The 21955-nt window shown below is 32.2% G+C and overlaps 4 protein-coding genes across 18 annotated transcripts in view; 2 read left to right on the forward strand and 2 right to left on the reverse strand.

Annotated features, from left to right (window-relative positions):
- LOC125844329 (rust resistance kinase Lr10-like) overlaps positions 1-21955 on the reverse strand; it is a 368189-nt gene that overhangs the window by 216219 nt on the left and 130015 nt on the right. The gene's annotated exons all lie outside the window — the stretch shown is intronic.
- LOC125844332 (beta-D-glucosyl crocetin beta-1,6-glucosyltransferase-like) overlaps positions 1-21955 on the forward strand; it is a 219857-nt gene that overhangs the window by 70469 nt on the left and 127433 nt on the right. The window lies entirely within an intron of this gene.
- On the reverse strand, positions 9432-13853 carry LOC125844361 (polygalacturonase QRT2-like). The gene is made up of 10 exons (XM_049523666.1): positions 13824-13853; positions 13387-13527; positions 12496-12633; positions 12125-12295; positions 11946-11972; positions 11273-11480; positions 11097-11178; positions 10362-10470; positions 10050-10166; positions 9432-9693 (listed from the first exon to the last, which is right to left on the reverse strand). The coding sequence occupies exons 1-10, from the start codon at positions 13851-13853 to the stop codon at positions 9463-9465; spliced, it is 1254 nt and encodes a 417-aa protein (XP_049379623.1). The 3' UTR covers positions 9432-9462.
- On the forward strand, positions 16294-18726 carry LOC125844364 (uncharacterized). Its single transcript, XM_049523669.1, has 2 exons — positions 16294-16948; positions 17842-18726. The coding sequence occupies exons 1-2, from the start codon at positions 16349-16351 to the stop codon at positions 18202-18204; spliced, it is 963 nt and encodes a 320-aa protein (XP_049379626.1). The 5' UTR covers positions 16294-16348; the 3' UTR covers positions 18205-18726.

The following is a 21955-nucleotide window of genomic DNA, read 5'->3' on the forward strand; positions in this document are numbered from 1 at the left end:
TTTTTTTATTAATTATTGTAATTTATTGTTTCTTTTTCGTCAATTTCAAACAATATATATTTATTATATAATCCATTTTATGTGGTACCAATAGAATTTAGAGAGTCAATTAATTTTTTTTACATAAGTTTTAAATAATTAAGTTGTTAATTATTGTAATGTATAGTATTACTTATAGTATTTTTAAATATATTTAAATATTATATGTTAGGTTTTTTATCCTAATTTATATGGCATTGATAGAATTTAAAGTGTCAAATAATTTCTAATTATTGTAATAGATAATATGGAGTATTTAAGTCATTTATAGTATAGTAATTAATATATAATATGTAGTATTTAAGTGTTATATTATGGAATTTGAGAAGTTATTGAAATTTTTATATGATTTTAAAAATATTTTAAATTGTTAGCTATTGTGATTTATAGTACTTTTTTTTTTTTACATAATTTTGAAAATAATATTTATTACTCTATTTGTTCTAATTTATGCGGCACACGCAGAATTTCAAATATTAACCATTTTTTATATGTCTCTTTAATATATTAAGTTGTTAATTATTGTATTTTATAATACATTTTGAACCTAATTTTTTAATAATAGCTGTTATTTGCCATGTCCCAATTTATGTGGCATTAATTGATAGATTTGTTGGAGTCGAGAGATTTATTTTGTTAATTATTGTAATTTATAGTTTCTTTTTCGTCAATTTCAAACAATATATGTTGTTAATTGATAGATTTTTTGGAGTCGACTTTTTTTTTTATTAATTATTGTAATTTATTGTTTCTTTTTCGTCAATTTCAAACAATATATGTTTATTATATAATCCATTTTATGTGGTACCAATAGAATTTAGAGAGTCAATTAAATTTTTTATATAAGTTTTAAATAATTAAGCTGTTAATTATTGTAATGTATAGTATTACTTATATTATTTTTAAATATATTTAAATATTATATGTTAGGTTTTTTATCCTAATTTATATGGCATTGATAGAATTTAAAGTGTCAAATAATTGTTAATTATTGTAATAGATAATATGGAGTATTTAAGTCATTTATAGTATAGTAATTAATATATAATATGTAGTATTTAAGTGGAAGGTGGTGGGGCACATTTATATAGTTTGATAAATATATTGGATATTAGTAGTGATTTATAGTATAAGAATTAATAATATATAATATGTAGTATTTAAGTGGAAGGTGGTGGGGCCCACTTATATATTTTATAAATATATTGGACATTTGTAGTGATCTTATTGGTACAATGGTAGTAATTCCTAGAGTCTTCTATAATATAGTAATATATTACCCTTATATAGAAATGACACTTAAAAAGGACCAACACTGCATTATTTGATTGTACTAAAGGCAGTACTAATTGTACATTTTACAAAGGACCAACACTGCATCTTTGCATTGTACTAATGGTAGTGCTAATTGTACATCAAAAAATAAAGACACTTTCTCTAGAAGTTTCTTGCTATATCTGCCAAATTTCTAACCCTAATTTCTCTCCTCCTTGCTAAAGTCGCAGTATTCTCTCAACTCTTCCTTCTACTTCTGACCTCTTCAATGGCGAATCCATATGCTCCTTAGTTTTTCCTATTTCTCTACACACTTTAAATCTCTCTCTGAAGCTTTGTTGAAGATCTCTGTTTGTTTCAGACGAGCTGCGCAGGTACTTGTTCATGCTTTAAGTTTCTGTCCTCCTTGGTAAAGTCGCTCTATTCTGTCAACTCTTCCTTCTACTTCTCACCTCTTCGATGGCGAATCCATCTGCTGCTTAGTGTTTTCTGTTTGTCTACAGAGTTAAAATCTCTCTGTTAAGCTTTCCTGAAGATTTCTGTTTGTTTCGGACGACCTGTGCAGGTATTTCTTCATGCTTTAAGTGAAATTTACATGTTTGCTCCATCATTTGCTCTTTCTCCCATTCCTAATTTGTCTTCTGTTTTGCTCTTTCTCCGATTCCTAATTTGTTATGATATGATTCTTATATCTACTGATTTTATTGATATTAATATTTAAAAACAACTTTGTTGCTCTGATCGGGTGAATTCTTTGGACATCTGCAACAACAACAACATCAATTGCTCCTCAATCCTAGATTAGGCTGCTAGCATATATCTTAAATGATTTTATTACTAACTACTTATGAAATGTCTCTTAGTCTTGGCATTAATTTGATTATATTAAACCATTGATGTTGTAGCGCACTTCAAATATGGACACCAGAATTGAAGTTCACTGCTATCTTTCTCTGTAATTCCTAGTGTTGTCGTTAATGGACGGGTCAATTTTTCTATATTGTCGCAATATGCGGAAATATGAGGTAAGATCCATGTTCGACATCTCTGTTTCATGTCATTTGTTCAACTTCTTTAGGGTTAATTTGTCTGCCTTCACACACTTGCTCCTAGAGGCATTTACATGAGCTATTTCTTTTTCTTCCGATGACATAGCTTCTATCTTTGAAATTTCTCCAATCATTGGTCTTCCCATGCAGTGTTAAACAATTGAGGTGAGTATCTCCTCTCTGCTATTTGATTTCATTTGTTTTTCTTTTGTCTTTTGTGTCGGTCAGTTCTGCCGCCTTCATTGCTCCAATCAGATTCAGAATTTTGAGTACGATAAAATATAGAAAATTTAATATAAAACTCAATTAATAATTATTGATAGGGGGACTTATACCTCTTCACAGGAAAGGAATAGAACATTAGGTGGTATTGAATTTTCTGACGGATTTTGTAGGAGTAACATTAGTACTGGAGAAAGTGACAGGAAATTTGTATCAAAATTCTTGTTCTTTGTTTTAATTAATAGGTTCGGTCTCTTGCAATCATCGATTTGCTAATCTCTATTATCTGTAAGACAGCAAAGACATGTATTATGTATCGATCCTTGTTTATGACATGCTCAACTGACTTGATTACTTGAAGTTTCGTATCATTGAAATATATGATTTGTAATGTTGTAAAAAGATATATTCTAGGCTTATGTTTACAAAATCAAATTTCTCCACTTTTCAGTTTCATGTTGTGGCATTAGAATTTATGTTCCTTAATCTCCTGAGGTTTCTTCACCATTTATTGGATCCTAGCTTTGACAAGCTTTCAATGATAAAATTTGAAATTTCCAAGGTAAAATAAGCCTGAAAACTTTTCTTTTTCTCATGTCTGGTACATACTCTACGATATATATATCTCTTTTTAGATATTGATCAGTTCATAGATATGTTGATGTGATTACTGTGATAGTATCCCAGGAACCATGCTTGTCATTATTAGACCTCTATTTGAAAGTATGACTTGCAATATATGAAGTAATCAAATAGTTTATATAGCTTTCTTACTCTTAATGCTTTGAATATTGTTTTGAGAAATGGATTTTGGGCCTAACTCAACTCCAAAAGCTAGCTCTTGAGGGAGATAGCACAATTCGCACAATTCCATATAAGGAGACCACTCATCTCTTCTTCGATTCGATGTGGGACTCTTCAAACTCCCATCTCACGTCCAATATTTAATATGGGGCCCAACATCAACAAGTGCCCTGCTTTGATACCATATAAAATTAGGTTTTGGGCTTAACTTACACCTCAAAAGCTAGCTCGAAGCAAGAATTGTTCAAGCATTGTGAGAATCTCATTAATGGTTAATGTGAGACTTTCTTCATTCTTCAATATAATGAATAGATCTGAGGTAATACTTCCATAACAAAAAATAATGCATTTTCAAATGGAGCAGCATTAGAGTTCTTGTACTTGTTGAAAACATGTTGGTACACAAATGAACCTTACATTTGGGATGAGACATTGTACAAAAACTGAAGTGAAATCTTTAGCTTTAAGAAAGGAAATTATGTTCAATAGATGAAGATGGACATAAGGCTTGGAAAACTGCAAAATACATACATTATATAAACATAAAAATGCTTAACGTTTTAAAGTATTTTTAGAGAATAAAAGAATAATGAAAAATTTCTATGTTTTAAAATATTTTGCAGGAAAATTGAGACATGGTTAAACCAACAAATCATGTCTATTCTGGAGATGGTCCTGACTACAATATTGAAGTCATTGATGTTTATGATATTGTGTTGTGCAGATTAAATTGAACGTAACTAACTAACTAACTGATCGGCAATGCAGTGATAAATGATGAGAAAAATACCAAAGGGATGTGTGGGTGTTTCAGCTAATAATGCCTTCATTTCAGATGAAACCTCCTCATATCTAATCCTGAGATTCTACAACTTTTCATACATGCGATTACACAATCAGACGAACGATTGTAATGTGGCTGTAGGTGCGGTTAGAACTGATATTGATTGTCTGTGTTTGTACCTTATCATTAACTTGAGCTAATTTGCGCAACAATTCCGCTGGCTCTCAATTATTTATCGATTAATCTAATTTTATGTTATTTTTATTTTGCCTTTAGGTCAATTTTCCATTGGATTGGTTTGAATTTTCTTTCAATTTTGTTGATTTCTTGGGTATTTAGGGTTGTTATACCGTTGCATGCACTACATTTTAGAGTTCATTGTAATTTGTAGCACTGGCCCTTTTTCTCCTTCTCCTTTCCGACTTGTCTATTTGCAAATTTGTATTTAATATAATAATTTCTCCTATTCAGGTCTATTACTTCAAGGAGATAGGGGAGAATTGCAAGCATGAGATGCTGGAATGGAGCAGAAGCTTGAAATTCAAACAATCTATCAAATTTTTATATCGTTATACATCAGGTATACCGACCTCAATTTTACCAAATCAAACCAAGAAAATATAGGTTCTACCCATTTTGATTCGATTTCTGATTTACCGACTATGAATTTCTGATTTGAGTAGAGATTGCAACACTAAATTCCTTATAGGGTGAGTTCACAATTTTGCGGTCTACATGAGTTACATTCTGCTACCACAACAATTAGTCTTCTATTTTTTCTTCAACACCCATCCTTTTATCTAACTCTGTTGGAGGCTAATGGAGATAAAACAAACAACAAACTACCTTAAGTTGATGACATGATGGTTAACCTTAAAATACACATATCTCTTTTTTTGGAAATTGGCACGGACTAGCACGAATCAGCAGGCAACTTGGTAAATTATTTTTTGTCATTGATGTTATCATAAACAAAGTCGTGAGATCATATGAATGGATTGTTGGTGTTCTGTGGTAATAGGAAGTTCTACTTTAAAGTTTACAGGCTAGCTTCCTGGTACATATGAATGACAAGACTCAAATCGGACATAGAAGACGGTCTCCATGTTCTAAGGTATGAAACTTACCTTTAATATGTCTCTCATTTTTCTTGATTTTGGTGTCTCTGTATTATTAGATAATATAATGTATCACCTGAAAATTGACGAGGGTCATAAATGTCTAGCATGTATTGTTTGCATCAGACGGTTTTGGTTGAGCTTTAGTGGTGGAGTAGCAATTCTATTCTGAATTTATTGCCTTTAAACCTTCATGCTCTGGAATTCTGTAGATCAGGTGAACCTCAATAGGGATCCTCTCTTTTCCTGTGAGACATTTTTGTTTTTGAGCCGGTCTCTTTTTCTCAATCTGACCATTTATATCTACTGATTGTTGAACCCAGAATTTTTTAAAAAAAAAATATCTATTGATTGTGTTCGCCATTTTTAGAGCTACGCCTTTATGCATTCTAAGCTAACATAATATTATGTGTTAATTACTGCCACCATCTTAATGGTTTAGTGGGAGAATTCTTCGTTTTGCCTGCGTGATTATCCCGATTTCTCACATTTGTTTACTTTCTCACCATATTTTTGTCGCTACTTTTATTTTGGTCTCATGTTTTTCATATGCATTAGTTAGATCTGCTGATTTAAGCTGATATGATATTGTAGCTTTCTTTGGATGAAGTTCATTATTTTGACAGTAGTTGATTTATATTTTCTGTTAGTAGAATTCAAATATATTACTAAGTTGAGTTGTAAATTGGCATTATGGAACTACTGAATTCTGGAACATATATTCCTGCAGAAATATGCTTGCTCTTCAATATATATTTTTGGAATATACTAAGATATATGAGATACAAATTCATTACAAATACGTAAAACTCTACGCAAGAACACTAGCCAAATATCAATATTCATGTTTTTAGTAATAGGAATCTCTATATCTAGACAACAAGACACACTTCTCTGTTACGACTACAGTTGTTTGGCTCTGCAATTAGTTTCAACAAACCTGCACATTAACTTAAGATGCTATCTTCCTATTGCTTAAATGTCTCTCAAATTAGTAGCTCTTGCCGCTTGCTTCCCCCAAAGAAAACCATTGTTGATGCACCACTTTGACAATGTAATAGGAGTGCAGCAAACGAAATCATTATCAAAGTTGGATAGGCTATAGGCAAGTTCTTAAGTAATTGAGTCTATTCTCCAGATTCGGGTCCCTTTGGAGGATGTGGAGTAGGCGGGGGAAGATGTAGCAACATTATATAAGGAAGAGGCTATAGGTGAAAACAAGATATTTCATAAGCTTAGTTTCTTTAATTATCTCACCAATACATTTGACTTATCATGTGACCAAGGAAAATATAGAAATTTTTCCTTGTAAGATGATGTTGTCATAACATAATTGCACATAATAGGAGTCACACTATAATAGCATCCTGTAACTGTATACTTTTTGGGTTTTGTATTATGGTTATGATTCTTTACATTTATCTTATGCTTACATATCTAACACCATCAGGTGTTTGAACAAGTCCAGTTGTTAAAAAGTTAAAATTTCTTTGGCATTGTTGAAAATTGAGCAGAAAAATTTCAATTTTATATTACTTTTAAGTTCTTCCATATTGATTCCCTTAAGTTAAATTTAGTTATTTTTACAATAAAAAAGTTAATATTGTGCTTGCTATCACTAAATAAATTCAGCGTCTGAGAAAAAAAGAAGAAGAAATTAAGAAGAATATGGAGAAATGATCTTGGCAAAAGGGTACTAACAGGAGAAGCTTTACAAAGAGTTTAATGGTAAGTTGTTTCTGGCATGCACAAGGAATCATCTATATGGTTTTATTTTATGCTCTATAAATATGAAGGTGTTATGTAGTAGCTAAAGAATGATTTAGTTTTTGATGATGTTTTGCCGCATATCTTTATAATATATTAGTTGTCTCTATATTTAATGAAAACTCATTAGATGTTAAAGAATCTGTTAGAACATAAAATCAGTGAACAAAAACTCCTACAGTAGTGTTATTTTTTGAGTCTTCTAGGCTATTTCATATGTCTTAAAAATGTTCCCTAAGTTCCAAGAGTTGTAAGTTGTTCGATCTGATAAGTCTCTTCAAGTACTAATATTATTGACAGAAAGGACAAGGTCAGACAACTGACTATATGTGATCTCATGATAAATGACAAGAACTAACAATGAAATTCATTGTAGATGGTGTATTGCCGAAACAAAGATTGTAGGTAAAGTCACATACTGATCATACGAAAGCATTTACTACTTAAATATGACAAAATGAGGATATTAAATTTAATACGATCAAAATGTAAGACAATATAAAGGAGGAAATCAACTCCTAATTTCCAGTTAGTAGGAAGATTCCTTGAAAGATATTCAAGGGTTTGATGACTTCTTCAAATACCTAAGTTATAATATATTAAGGGAAGAAGTAGTTTCTACTTTCCTTCTACAACTCAAAGTTACTTTTCAGTGTACTTGATGTTTTCTATTTTTGTAGCAATTAAAGTTCCTTTTATTATGAATAATGATTGGTGAAGTTTCTACAGAAGAGAATCAAGTATAAATTATGTTCTCTGCTTTTTGGTTGTTATGACATTTTCAATTCAAATAATTCCACAAGCAAGTTACCAAAGGTATTTACACAAATGGATCTGTGAGTGTGATTTCTGTGAAATGCATTTGCACTATTTATTTAATGAGACATTTACCGAGCCTTCTTCATAGTAGTATTTGATTTGAGTAATGTGAACAAAATATTAAGGAAGATGATAAGTTTATACCGTTACAATTAAGGTTTGCTTATTGTGCTTCAGATTCTTTGTCAAAATCTTAGCTTGTGACAACAATGCAGGGAGGACTTTTGAATGGATGGATTTTTCTTTGCATCAACTATAGAAGATTTATTTAGTTTTTGAGTTCCTCTTTATTTAACTAGAACTACAGTGATTACAATATTCAATTTTTACATGTTATGTATTATGTAATGACAATTAAAATGTTTTTGATACAAGTGTTCAAAAGTCTTTTTTTTTGCATTGGAAATTAAAAAAAGGTCAAAAATACACAAATATACGTGTTGGGCCCGTGCTGGCACGGGCCATGCCCATCTAGTCTTATTTAGAAGTGAGAGTTGGAAAGGACCAACATTGCATTAATACTCTTGTACAACATGCATACAATTTTGTACATTAACTTTTCATTGCATTAATTAGTTGTACAATGTGCAAAAACAATTGTACATTAATAGAAGGACTAACACCAAGGACTAACATTGCAATTATTATTATTACTCATTAGTCCTTATTAGAATGATTATTATTATTACTCATTAGTCCTTATTAGAATTATTATTATTACTCATTTGGCTTCATCTACTTCTACTTTTTCTACACATATTTTTCTTTAATAAAATAATTATTGCCTCCATTTTTTTTTTAATTTTTAACATTTATTTTTAATTTTAAAACATTGGAAATTTTATGTTAAAAATTTAAATAATAGAAAAAATGATTTATTTAACTTTTATCATCATCAATACAACTAATTTATTTGACGTTTTTTCTTAATCTTCATCTCATCATTAATGTTATTTATATAATTTTCTTAAATCACTTATTTTTTCTTTTTTAACTCTTTTTNGGTGTTCACGAGACACAATAGGGATGACTTAGAGTGTTTAGTTGTCAGTTGAGACCAAGTTAAGGTTTCAGTTGGAGTGTTTGGTAAATTGCCTAAACTCGAGTCCCTTAAACTATCATATAATGCCTACAAAGGAGATGAGTAGGAATTAGTTGAGGAAGGATTTCCTCACTTGAAGTTCTTGCAACTGAAATATTCACAAATCCAGTATTGGAGAGCCACGAGTGACCACTTCCCTTGTCTTGAACGACTATTTCTTGTACATTGCTGGTGTTTAGACTCAATCCCTCATGATTTTGCAGAAATCACTACACTTAAGATAATTGATGTTTAAAACAGTGCACAATCATATCGAAAACCACTTGCAAGCCTATTTTTTTCATCAAATATCCAAACGTTACAATAGAGACGACAATTACCAATACAAAACAAAAAATTGAAATATACAATAGTTAGTATGATTGAATGGATCTTGACCACATATACCATGCTGCAACACTGACAAGTTTCTTCATTTTGTTTCACTTTTCCTCTGCTTTTCAGGTTATGCACACAACAAAGAATTCTGAGAGAAGTAAAATCTCAAACTCCTGAGAGACAAGGACCAGGTTCGATTCGATATTCTTGGCCATTAGCATTCCTACAATAAGCTTTAACTTGCCTTCCTGGTGTTGCTGGTGTTAGTTGTATAAGTTGCATTGTTATATCTGTACATGGCACAGACATGCTGCAGTTTAAATTTATCGCGATATCCGTGCTCGACGTTCCGTAAATGTTCTGGTAAACAACATTGCTGATTTGCACTCCAGTTCCCTATCATGAAAATGTTAATGATACAGTTGATTCATCTACTGAATAGAAAAATACTTACTGCCACAAGATACGTGTCATACATTTATTGATTTGGTGTTAACATAAGTTTTTTTATCTATGTTACTCAGACTCTTCAAAATGTTGTTGCATCTGTATCGGATCCTCAAAAAATGCACTATTTTCGGAGGATCCGACACGGATTTTGTCCAAGGGGATAGATATCTGAGTAACTGTGATTTTGGAAAATGTACTAGTGTCTGAAACAATATTGATAAGGTATATCCGTCAGCATTTTTGAAGAGTCTGAGTAATTGAAGATCTGAATATGTAATTCAAGTTGTGTTAAATTGTATTACCATTTCCTTGCAAGCCCCTCGAACATCACAGTAATTCTGGTCAATTATGATGGGGTTCTTGACTGAGTTGAATTGAAGATTCTCAAACGTGACATCTCGGACATAGCCTCTGCCAACCTATTCACATCATGAAGTTCGTAATAAGTTAATAGCCAGAGACGGATGGAGCATATATACTATTTGAGATCAACTGAATCCAGTATTTTCGACAGGTAATAGAGATACATAGTGAAATGATCATGTTTGATGTTTCAATAGTATTGTTCTGTTGTTGAGTTTAATTATTTCATTGGCTAAGTCTGATTTATATACCTGCCATGTCTTGATACGAGCTCCGTTTGTAGTTCCATAGAAGAAAACAGTGTTCACATGAATGTTCTCTACTTGAGCAGAATGACCACCTTTTCCTAAGCTTCCAATACTGAATTCAAGCAGAATAAAAGATTTCATTAGTGTTAAGAAGTTAAAACATATTACTCCCTCTATCTCAGTTTATGTGGCACAGTTCGTATTTCGAGAGTCAAACCTTTTAATCTCAGCCTAATTGAAGTCTCTATGTCAAAATCCTCATCGAACTAATGCTAAGTAGTCAACCATTTATCCCATAAGTTATGTTGCTAGGACTCTTCAAAAATGCTGATGGATGTATATTGGATCCTCCAATAATAGTGCATTTTTGGAGGATTCAACGTAGGTGCGGCAACAATTTTGGACAGTCAGAGCAGCGTAGCGCAAAGATCACTTCTTTTGTTCAAGATATTTTAAACTTTAGGAGTTCTTATAGTCTTTGTCACCTTATTGTAACTATTTTTTGCATCATAATATAGTTATTATTAGAAGACTAGAAAACCACCAAAGAGTGTGGTGGGATAGGTTTGGATCCATCCGTCCTTAACCAAAGGTCTCTAGTTCGAGCCCGGAATAAAGAACTTCTTGGTAAAGAGTTGTTAAACACCCCCCCCCCCTAAGTCAACCTACCAGCGCGAATCTAAATTAGTCAGGTCAATGGATTGCGGATACATGATAAAGTAATCTTGATGAGACAACCTTATACCATGACCTGGTCCACATTGAATGTTATATATTTGGATATTAGAAGAGAAATCTCCAATTGAAATGCAATCATCCCCTGTTAATAACAAGGCTAAAACAAGTCAAAAAAACATGACTAATAATTAAAATATAACACAATTTTTTTAGAAAAATTGACAAGTGAAGAGTACCACTGCTAATTTTAGAATTTGTAATGGCCACATTTTGAGAAGATTGAATGTGAATTCCATCAGTATTTGGACTGTTTCCTGGAGATTGAATCATTACATTGTTCACATTGAAGCCATTGCATTTCTCTACAAGTATATGAGTTTGTGCACTGTTTGCAAAGTACATGTTACTGATGGAACTCTGACTGCAAAGAATGAACTTCAACGCCTGTGGAACAAGCGTAGAAATGAGGATTCATATAGCAGACTCCAACTTGTTTGGGACTGAGGCGTAGTTGTTGTAATAAGAAGTGAAGAATTTAAGTTAACTTGCTACTTGCTTAACAATTTTCTTTACCTTCTTTTTAAATTCTTTCATAGCCATGTTGCTCGGACTCTCACAAATAATGTTGTTGCACCCTTGTCAGATCTTCCAAAAATGCATTATTTTGGAAGATCCGACATGCACTTGGTGACATTTTTGAAGCGTCAGAGCAACATAGGTTTTTGGTATAACAGAAGTCATTTCTATTGTTTGGTTTCTAGAACTATTATCAATAAAAAATTCATCAAAACATTCTTCGATGTGCTAATATATATCATTTTTAATCTTTAAAAAATATTTTTCATTTAGCAACCGAACACCGGAAAACATTCTTTCATGTAAAATGACTTATAGTCAAGAAGTACTTACAGTTGGAGCTAGTCTTGTGCATCCTTCCTGAAAAGTAAAAAAAATGATGAAAAATAAATAAATCAATCCATGTCAAAGACCATAATAGAACTAATCTCAGTTCCGTCGTACAGGTGCACACAAGCTGATCCAGACATTATCGTTATCGAGAAAGAAAGTTAGCTTATCTATGAACAGACCATTTCAGGGTGGTATCTACATGATTGATCCCACCATCCTTTTCCTTGACCATCAATGGTTCCTGAGCCATCAACAACTAGACCGCTAATGTTTCTGAAAGCTAGCCATTGACTCAAGTCTTGCCCGGTCCATACACTAGGTGAGCTCGGTGAAACAAGACTACCCGATATCTACAAGAGCCACGCAAATTCACATATTTCACTTAGGCTAACATTTCCCAAATACGATTTAACTTTTATACACTGATTAGTTTGTCATAGCGAGTTGTCTACTTTTAAGTGATCTGATAGTGTAATGATTATTTTTAACTGTCAGTGTATAGAAATTAAACTCTTACGAATATTAAATAGCGGTTTATGTTTTTTCATACCACAAAATAGATGTTCTCTGAATTGCAGGGGCCTGTGAGTGTCATAGGGCTAAGTAAAAATATCATATTTGGAGGAATAATCACTTGAGGAGATCCAGCTGAGGATGAACATGCATCATTCCAAGTATTAAGTAATGCCTGAAAAAAAAATTAAAAAATAATTCCTTAATTTCTAGAGCAAACAATAAAATATATTTGATATTTAGTGGAAAATAAAGGAACACAAGCAAGAAGAGTTGATTGAAGGTCTCGGATTCAAGCTCTATATATGGAAAAAAATCATAGTAGGGAGCAGTTTCACGCTTTAATAGGTCGGGGCCGAACTAGGGGTGCTTCATGCAAATCCAAATTAGTCAGGCTCCAATGCAGCTACCGGATACCAAGTGGGGACCAACCAAGAGTGTTTTCCCCTCTAATAGGCATTATAGATCATGTTCATGGATTAATGAAAATATGCTAACATTCTATTTGCCTCTTCCATTCTATGAGTTATGGCACTAGCTCGGACTAGTTGGGGCCCATAACCGAGTGTTTTCCCTTTAATAGACCTTATGCAACACGAATCCAGATTAGTGGGGGCCACAATATTGGTACACACCCGATGGGACACCACCCAGGACCACTTCCTCTTTCAATAAGCCTTATGCAATGTGAATCTGGATTAGTGGGGACCATAGTATAGGTACCAGAGACCCAGTGGGACACCAACCAGGAGCACTTCCTCTTTCAATAAGCCTTATGCGGTGTGAATCTGGATTAGTGGGGACCATAGTATAGGTACCAGACACCCGGTGGGACACCAACTAGGAGCACTTCCTCTTCTGTCTTATGCAGTGTGAATCTGGATTAATTGGGGCAAAAAAAGGAACAAATATATAACAATTAACTTACTTGAGAATCATCAGTAATGCCATCAGCAGCAGCTCCATAATCCAGTACATTAAAACTTCCTGGATATCCAAATATACTTGCACTGTATATTCTTGAATTTGTCAAGCCAATTAAAATGAACAAGATCTGAACCAATATTTTCTACAAAAAAAAAAAAAAAAAGATTATTATTGTCATATAAATTGTAAATGATTATTTAATAAACACGAGGGCTAGAGCAGTCCAGTGCACTAAGCTATCACTACGTGGAGGGTCCAAAGAAGGGCTGGACCACAAGCATTTATTGTATACAACCTTGCCCTGCATTTCTGCAAGAGGTATACGTTGTTTTCACAATTTAACCCCGTGACCTCCTAGTCATGTGACAACAATTTTACCAGTTATGCTAAACATAAAATCAAATAAATAGGATGATAATGAGCTTCAAAAATCCTTACCATAGTATATGAAGAGATAGAGGAACACATTGGAAATTGATAATTATCTGTGCCATGACAAAAAATTAATAACATTAGTTCTTGAAAAAGAAAAAAAAGTTGCATTTCTCAAAAAAAAATTTGTAGTAATGAGTATAATCTTGGAAAAGGTATTGATTCTTTAGACTAACACCTTGTTTGAATGGCTATTACGTATTATTTGAAAATGAATACTACTACTAATAAAAATGGAATTAGTGCCGAATATATTTTTTTTGCAGCTAAATAACAATATATGTCAAATTATCGAAAAACTCTGTTATAGACAAAATTTGTAGCTAATTTTGTGTTTTTTTTAATTGAAAAAAGAAGAAACTAAGTTGAAGATACATACATATATACAACTTACAATGGCAAATGTGCTACGATGTGATCTTGAATGAATATTTTTTAAAATTTTATAAATGGGGATTTTGCCATTGTGGGAAAAGATTGAAAAGAAAGCAACATAACAGGTTGACAAATTTGGAACAATTTAAGATAAGAATATTTGTCAGAATTGGAGTGCAAATTAAGTTTGATTTATAGTTAGAATTTGCCAATCCAAGCATGCAAAGCCAACACTTTATTTATAGTTTTATATTATAAGTTGAAGAAAAAAATGGAAAATTTAATGAAGATTTTAATACTCATCCAAAAATGTGCAAAAATAAATTAAATTGTACTAAAGTACAATATATTCAAAATCAACCATATATAGATATATATTTCAAAATTCACTATCTTAATTCAAACTTCAGACGTCTAAATTATAAATTTGTCATAAGTTGAAATGATCTAAAATAGGTTAATGCGGACTATCTATTTAACTTAACTAAATAATTTCAAAGTAAGTAATTAAATATTAATAAAATAGAAAGAGGTGCCAAAAAGGTACAATCATTTCTTCTTCTTTTTTTAAAAATGTATTTATTTTTATTAATGCATTATTATATACTATGGAGGGTTGTGATTGGACATTGAAGAGGTAAATAAAAAATTTGGTTTAATTTTTAGATGGCTTGGACTTGTATGACAAGCAATTGTTCCTTCAAAGGTTTAAAAATGTTTTCCCACTAATATCATTTTATTAAACTCCTCTTATCCCCTTTCTAGTTTTGTCATTTTTAATCAATCTTACCACCAATGAAGTTGATTGATTTAAACCTAGCACAAACAAAAAAATATTAAATGATTTATTTTCATATATTCTAATTTTGATAGATAAAGTTACTTAATATCTAATATCAATAAAAAATGAAAAACATTCTACAGAATTAATCGATATGCTTATAAGTTAGTTAGAACACCATTTAATAAAAAAAAAATCTATCAAATTTTAATATTATTAATACTCATATAGTCACTTTCCCTTGTTGGACTTGTCTCCACGTGGCTAGTCCATGTTGTGTTTCAGAATTTTGGATTATGGGCCAAAACCAATTTGGGCCGAGCTTTTGTTGGATCTTGGGCCATATAGCTTTGGCCCAAGTGCATAATTAACTATTTTTGGACCTTATTAAGGTCGCAATCTAATAAGTTCATAAATTAAGTTTGGGTACTTCAATTATTATTTTTTTTAAAAATCACGTATGAAATTGTAAATTTTATTTGAAGTTTGATATATTGTTTGTACAAGCAAATTTTCAGAATTGTGGCTTGTACAAATCGAACTTTGAATATATAGATATATGTCTAAAGTTTAGATATATATATTCGTAATTGAAATTAATTTTTTTAAAGTTTAAACTATAAATTTTCATTTCTATCAATTTTACCAAGCTTCTCTAGTACCATCTACTTATTTCAAATTCAATTTTCATACTTGAAATTCAAAGTCGACTTTCTTCAATGTGCAACAAACACATCAAGTGTGATTCATAAGTTTGGATGGTGTTATAATTTACTCCATCAAATTTTGTATAATGTTTTTTGATAAATTTTATTCAAGCATTATACTTCAATTAACTTACAATAAATTCGAAACATCCTATTGTACATTAACTAAGAAGAAGAAAAAATAAACGAAAAGGGTTAGTTTTTATTTTTTTAAAAAGTTTCATACATCGATTATCAGTTAAATATTTTGAACCAACTGATTATAAAATAAGTAAAAATAAACGTATTTTAGTTATTATATAAATTTTTTATTCTACTTATTTTCCGTACACATTACAAAAAGAGTCAAATGTATCTACATGTTCTTTTTAGATTAGAATATATTATAATTATAATAGCAAAATTCTGTAATTTAAGTATTAAACTGATAAAATGTTGTAAATAGTTTAGATTATAGGCAACATTAATAAATATAAATTATTAATTCATTCAAAGTAGTAAATCTATTATATTTAGTGAAATATTTACCGTCACATTAAATCCTCTTCTTCTTCTACAGTGTTCAAAGTTCAAATCACACTTCCAAAATTTTCACTTCAATTCAAGATCCAATCTTTCACATTTCTCACAAATTGCTCAAATTTCTTTAAAAAAAAGTGAGTTTTTCAATGGCAAATTCATGGAGAAGAAACCAACAAATCAAGATCTTCACCCCCAAGAATCTCCTTCTCTTTTTCTTCACTTCTCTTCTCCTCCTTATCTTCCTCTATCTCACATCACAAACCCAACCCCACAATCCAAAACCCCTCAAATCCCTTAAAAATCCAATCTTTAATCTTCCAATAAAGCCTTTTGATTGTTACAATTCACCTCAAGCTTACCCTGTTATAGCTAGTGTAGTTGAAGGTGTGAAATACCCTTTTCTTTTTTCACTTTCAGATTTTGGGAATTTGCCTGAAAAACCTCATAAGAATATTCAGAGGGTACTTAAAGGAAAACCCTTTAGAAAGCCTGATATATCTGTGACTGTGCAAGAATTGTTGGAAAAGATGAAGGGTGAAAATGGGATTTTTTTGGATGTTGGAGCTAATGTAGGAATGGCTACTTTTGCTGCTGCTGTAATGGGGTTTAAAGTTTTGGCCTTTGAACCTGTTTTTGAGAATTTGCAGAAAATTTGTGAAGGTATTTACTTTAATAGAGTTGGAGAGTTAGTTGAGGTTTATGAAGCAGCTGCCTCAGACCATAATGGGAACATTACCTTTCACAAGGTAGTTTTCAATTCAATTTGGTGTATATGAGTATTTGGGGTTCATATTATTGCTCTCGTAGTTTCTTGTCCTTCGTTTTCTATTACTATCCGTTGTTTCTTGTATCGTATTGTATTGTTTTGTTGTAGTTTCCGTCTGTTACTATTGCTATTTTTGTTATTATATGTTGTTTCTTGTACTTCCGTTACTTTTTTTCGGACTCTTTGGACTGTTTTTTGCTTGTCTTTGGTTTTTTCTTTTGGGGGCAGTTGTAGTCTATAGCTTGTTTTAGCAAAATTTGATAGTATAATTAGTTTGCTTAATAGAATTCTTGTAACTCAGACATAACATAGTTAAAGAACTGACCTTTACGCGATAATATTCATCGATTAACTGGTCTTAATTGATTAAGTTATATGAAATCATGAGTAGTTTTTCTTTGTTTGTATTGTCCTTTATCATTTTGGAGCTATGCAAGATTAACGTTTGAATGATGCTGTTTTCTTGGTTTTTGTTTAGCAGTTATGTTTCTAGCTTGGTTATTTATGTGAAATTTGATAACATAACTAATTTGCTAAATAGCAATCCTGTAACTTGGATATAATGTAGCTAAGTTTCGACCTTTACCATTAACATTCCTTGATTTACTGGTCTGAACTTGTATTTTCCTTTCTATTTTGGAGTTATGTGAGAGATGAAAGTCCAAATGACACGATTTTGAATGAGATAAATAAATGACACTCTCATTCAATGACTGCTTTGAGGATTACATTTGACTTTTAACATTTGAGAAGGGAAGTTTAAAAAAATCAAGAGAGTAATGCCTTGTGTTCAGATTTATTTGTTATGTTATTTGTTATTTGTTATTTTGTTGGCTACCCGCTAAATTTCTTCTGTACATGTATTGGTTTTAGTTGGTTGGTAGACTCGACAATAGTGCAGTATCTGCCACCGGTGCCAAGTTGGCTTTTAAGTCAAATGAAGAGATTGTAGTTCAAGTAAAAACTATTCCTCTTGATGAGGTTATCCAAGAAACGGAGCGTGTACTACTGATAAAGATAGATGTTCAAGGTTGGGAGTATCATGTACTTAAGGGAGCATCAAAGTTATTGTCAAGGAAGAAAGGTGAAGCACCTTACCTAATCTACGAGGAAGATGAGCGATTGTTACAAGCCAGCAATAGCAGCGCCAAGGAAATCCGGGAGTTTCTACACAGTGTGGGCTACAACCATTGCACTCAACATGGTACAGATGCACACTGCACAAAAACAGATTGACAAGGTTATCATCTACAAATAATCTTCTGTTACAACTCTGGAAGGAGCATCAATACTTAAAATTCTTAAATTTCTGCTATACACTGATTTAAACAATCAACTATCATGTTTTTTTCGATGTGATAAGCTTAGAATGATTGGTAATCGAACAAAACCTGATGCGCCAGTTGTTCAAAGTCGAGCTCTACTTTTTTCAGTTCGTGTGAATTGGAAGGCTGACTGATACCATGTTGAGGGGATTATGACAATGCTAACTTTGCTGATAGGTTTGTGGTTGGGTAAATCAGAGAGGAGAAGAGAAGGTAGGAAAATTGATTTGTCTGTTTGATGACTTTTAGACAGTGGCAGGATGTTTTCTCCCACTTCTTGCTTTCTGGTTACCCCATATGTAATGTGTGCACAGGCTATTTATAATACTTTTTTTGTAGAGGTTGTTGCTTGATCTGTGTTGTTCTCTTTGTTTCCATTGGTGAACTTGTTGATCATTAAGTACATCTAATATACTCCCTCCGTTTCATTTTACTTGTCCATTTTACCAGCGTTTTATTACTTTTTTTCGTACTACCTTTAGTATTAAATAACTACGTAAAGTAGTACTAGTAGTCAAATTTAGAGTTCGAAAGCATCATTAATGAGGTTAGTTTAGTATAGTACATCTCCAATTAAAGCTTTCTTACGGGGGTCAAATAATATGAAACGGAGGGAGTAATTCCGTTAATGACTTCAATTTAGTGTATGGATGATGGCATGCTTTGATGGAGCTTTCCTCCTACCAACTATCTCCTTTCTGTTTACAGACTTCTTTGAAACTGTGTGAATGATGCTCCCTAAGTATGCAGGTCAAATAACATTAATGATCCTGAGAAAAAGTTGATTAGTTGGTGTTTCAAGATAAACTTTCATTAATAGCATTTTTTCAACTTTTACTTCTTTGTTTAATGAGGTCAAATTTGTTGTTAGGTGAAGTCCTCTTAAACACTTAATTGCTTTTCTCCATTTGTTTATGGCATTAATTCACCTTTACTTCTCTATTATGAGAGGCTACTTGCTATCAGCTATACATTTAAAGTAGCTCGGATTCATCAATGTTTCTACATTCGTGTCGGATCCTCTAAAAATGTATTGCTTTTAAAGGATTCGACATTCACCTAACGACATTTTTTAAGAGTCTGAGCAATATAGGCTACATTCAGTATGCATAAGAGGAGGAAAGAGAGTGTGATTGAGGCTTCTACACAGAGCCTTTACATTTTTGTTTTTGGATAACCGTGGTGTTTAAGCTAGCTTGCACACACCTCGACTGATTCCTTGGGGTCCCTACTACCTCCCACCAGCACATACCAGGTAACTCTATCTACCAAGCTAAAGAGCCTTTACATTTTCATAAGTTACTAGCTCATTAGTTTGATAGAGCACAGACAGAAATTACAGCATTGTAAGGAACTCAAGGGCGCGTGTTAGAAGGTAAGAACATAGATTCTGTCCTCATTATTAGAACATACATGTTTTGCCAGGGAATGGATTCGTGCAGCAATATAATCAACTTGGCTATCTGAAGCCAGGAACAAAATTGACAAGGTAAAACTCCCGGTTGAAACAATTTGAGGTATCTAGAAAACTCAATACTAACAGTTGATCATTTCCCAGAATCTTGCAATGCAGTTGTTCAAGTGCTATAAAGTGCCTCAACCACTGGTGTAAGTTAACACCGTAAGCACGTACTATTATGGATAGTTTTTTTAGTAGTTAGAGGTAATGTGCTCATAAAAGTCGATCATGGCCTCTGTATCATAAGTCTGTACATCTTTGGGTGCTGAATTTGAAACCTCATGATCTCAGCACCTCCATCTTGACTTGTTATCCCCACAAGGTCAAGGCTTCATTGTCAGCGACATTCCCCTTTCCCCCCAGTGGTAGTAGCCTCGTCCTCTTGACTTTGATATGTCACGAAAACTACAACAGATAGACATCTCATATGTATGAAAAAGGAAGCAAGCTGTTAGCAGAATTTTAAAGCTGTTAAGTTCAGCCCTCTGTGTGTAACCTGCAGAATCTTCAATTTGCCTACAATGATGCCTCAACATTGAACTCTTGCTACGATTTCCTAGCCTTTTCCACTTATAGCTAAAACCATTTCTTTAACGTAGTGCCTAGATTAGCTTGCACACTCCGACTTATCCACCAGTACCTTCTAACTCCAACCAGCACAGATATATAATAAGCATAGAAGAGAATGTCACCAGGCCTTTGGTTCAATGGCAAACGCCCAACGCCTCATGTGTAGGTTAGGCACACGTCACAAGAACTCTGTCACAAACTAAAGAAGTCTGGGCTAATTATCCTCCGAGTTTTGAACTATTCGTTAAAAAGGAACATGTATTTACACCGTCAAGATACATGCAATAAGCATTGCTTTTGTTTAGTAGCAAGCATGCAACACGTGATGTGTAGGTTAGATATACGTCACCAGAACTCTGCTATGAACTAAAAAATAAGCCTAATATTGAAAATGATCGAGTGGTGGATATAATTATCCATCGAGTTTCAAATCGTGTGTTAGCTGACCTTATGAGATTTCTCGATTATTGAAGGTAAATAAATAAATAAACAGAACAGAACATGAAAGAGAATGTACATTGATAAATTACATCTAAGTAAATTACCTTTGTTACAATGTCTGCTCTTGGAAAAATGTTTGTCTTGTGATTTTGACCATGAAAAATTACTTGTTCCAAAATTTCATTGCTTCACCATAGCTGAATACAATTACTTTTTTTTCATGTTCTATTTGTAAATATCAGTCAAAATACATTAATGAACTTCACAAGAAACTGTCTTTTAAGTTTTTACTTGTGACTCAAATAAGACAACCTTCAAGTTCCAAGAAGTACTTTTAGATACTTGCAAAAATTACTGGGAAAAAGTGCATTTTTATTGTTGACAAAGACTCATTGTTTCGTATAATAACAAATTCAGTATAGTCTCATAAGTGGAATCTGGAAAAAAATAAAGTATATGTAGATTTCTTTCCTACCTTATGAATTTAAAGAGATTATTTTTTATAAGTCGTCATATCTATAGTTATGATTAGGAAAAAAAAAAGATAGCTCTTAATTCATAGATGATAAATTTCTACTGACAACACTGAGAAAGCAAACTGTAAGACCTGTTTTAGAGCAAAGGATTGACTTTTACTTACTTCCGAGGTGTCAAATGAACAGCTTGTGTTATCATTAGACTAGTTAAAATAGACGATCAATAAGGATCGGAGTCATTTGATTGGAAACAAGTTATTCCAGAATTAATTATTCTAAATAGCTTATTTCATCATATATATGAGATAACTCATCTCATTACTATGGTATAAAATAATAAGAGGTGTATTCAAGATTTTGAGATGATGAGTGCATTATTACGAAAAGATGAATCTAAGATATAAATTTGATTGGTTTAACATTTAGGTTCTTATCACTAAAAATAATTAAAATTTTAAAATTATAGGTCTAAAATTACTTTTACCTATCCAAACCACTTAGAGAGGTGTTACCCAATTTTAGAAAGGAAAATAAAACGAGACAAATAAAAGATTCAAATTTCTAACCTCACTTAAAGAGGTGCACCCAATTATAATCGCACGGTATGATACTTCAACTATGGGTTCACATATCTATATTCAAATAATTTTTTAAAAATATAACATTACTATACATGATTTCAGGAGGGGAGCATGGGTTCACGTGAACCCAGTGAC

The sequence above is a fragment of the Solanum stenotomum genome, chromosome 11, assembly GCF_019186545.1.
Source record: "Solanum stenotomum isolate F172 chromosome 11, ASM1918654v1, whole genome shotgun sequence".
Classification (NCBI taxonomy): Eukaryota; Viridiplantae; Streptophyta; class Magnoliopsida; order Solanales; family Solanaceae; genus Solanum; species Solanum stenotomum.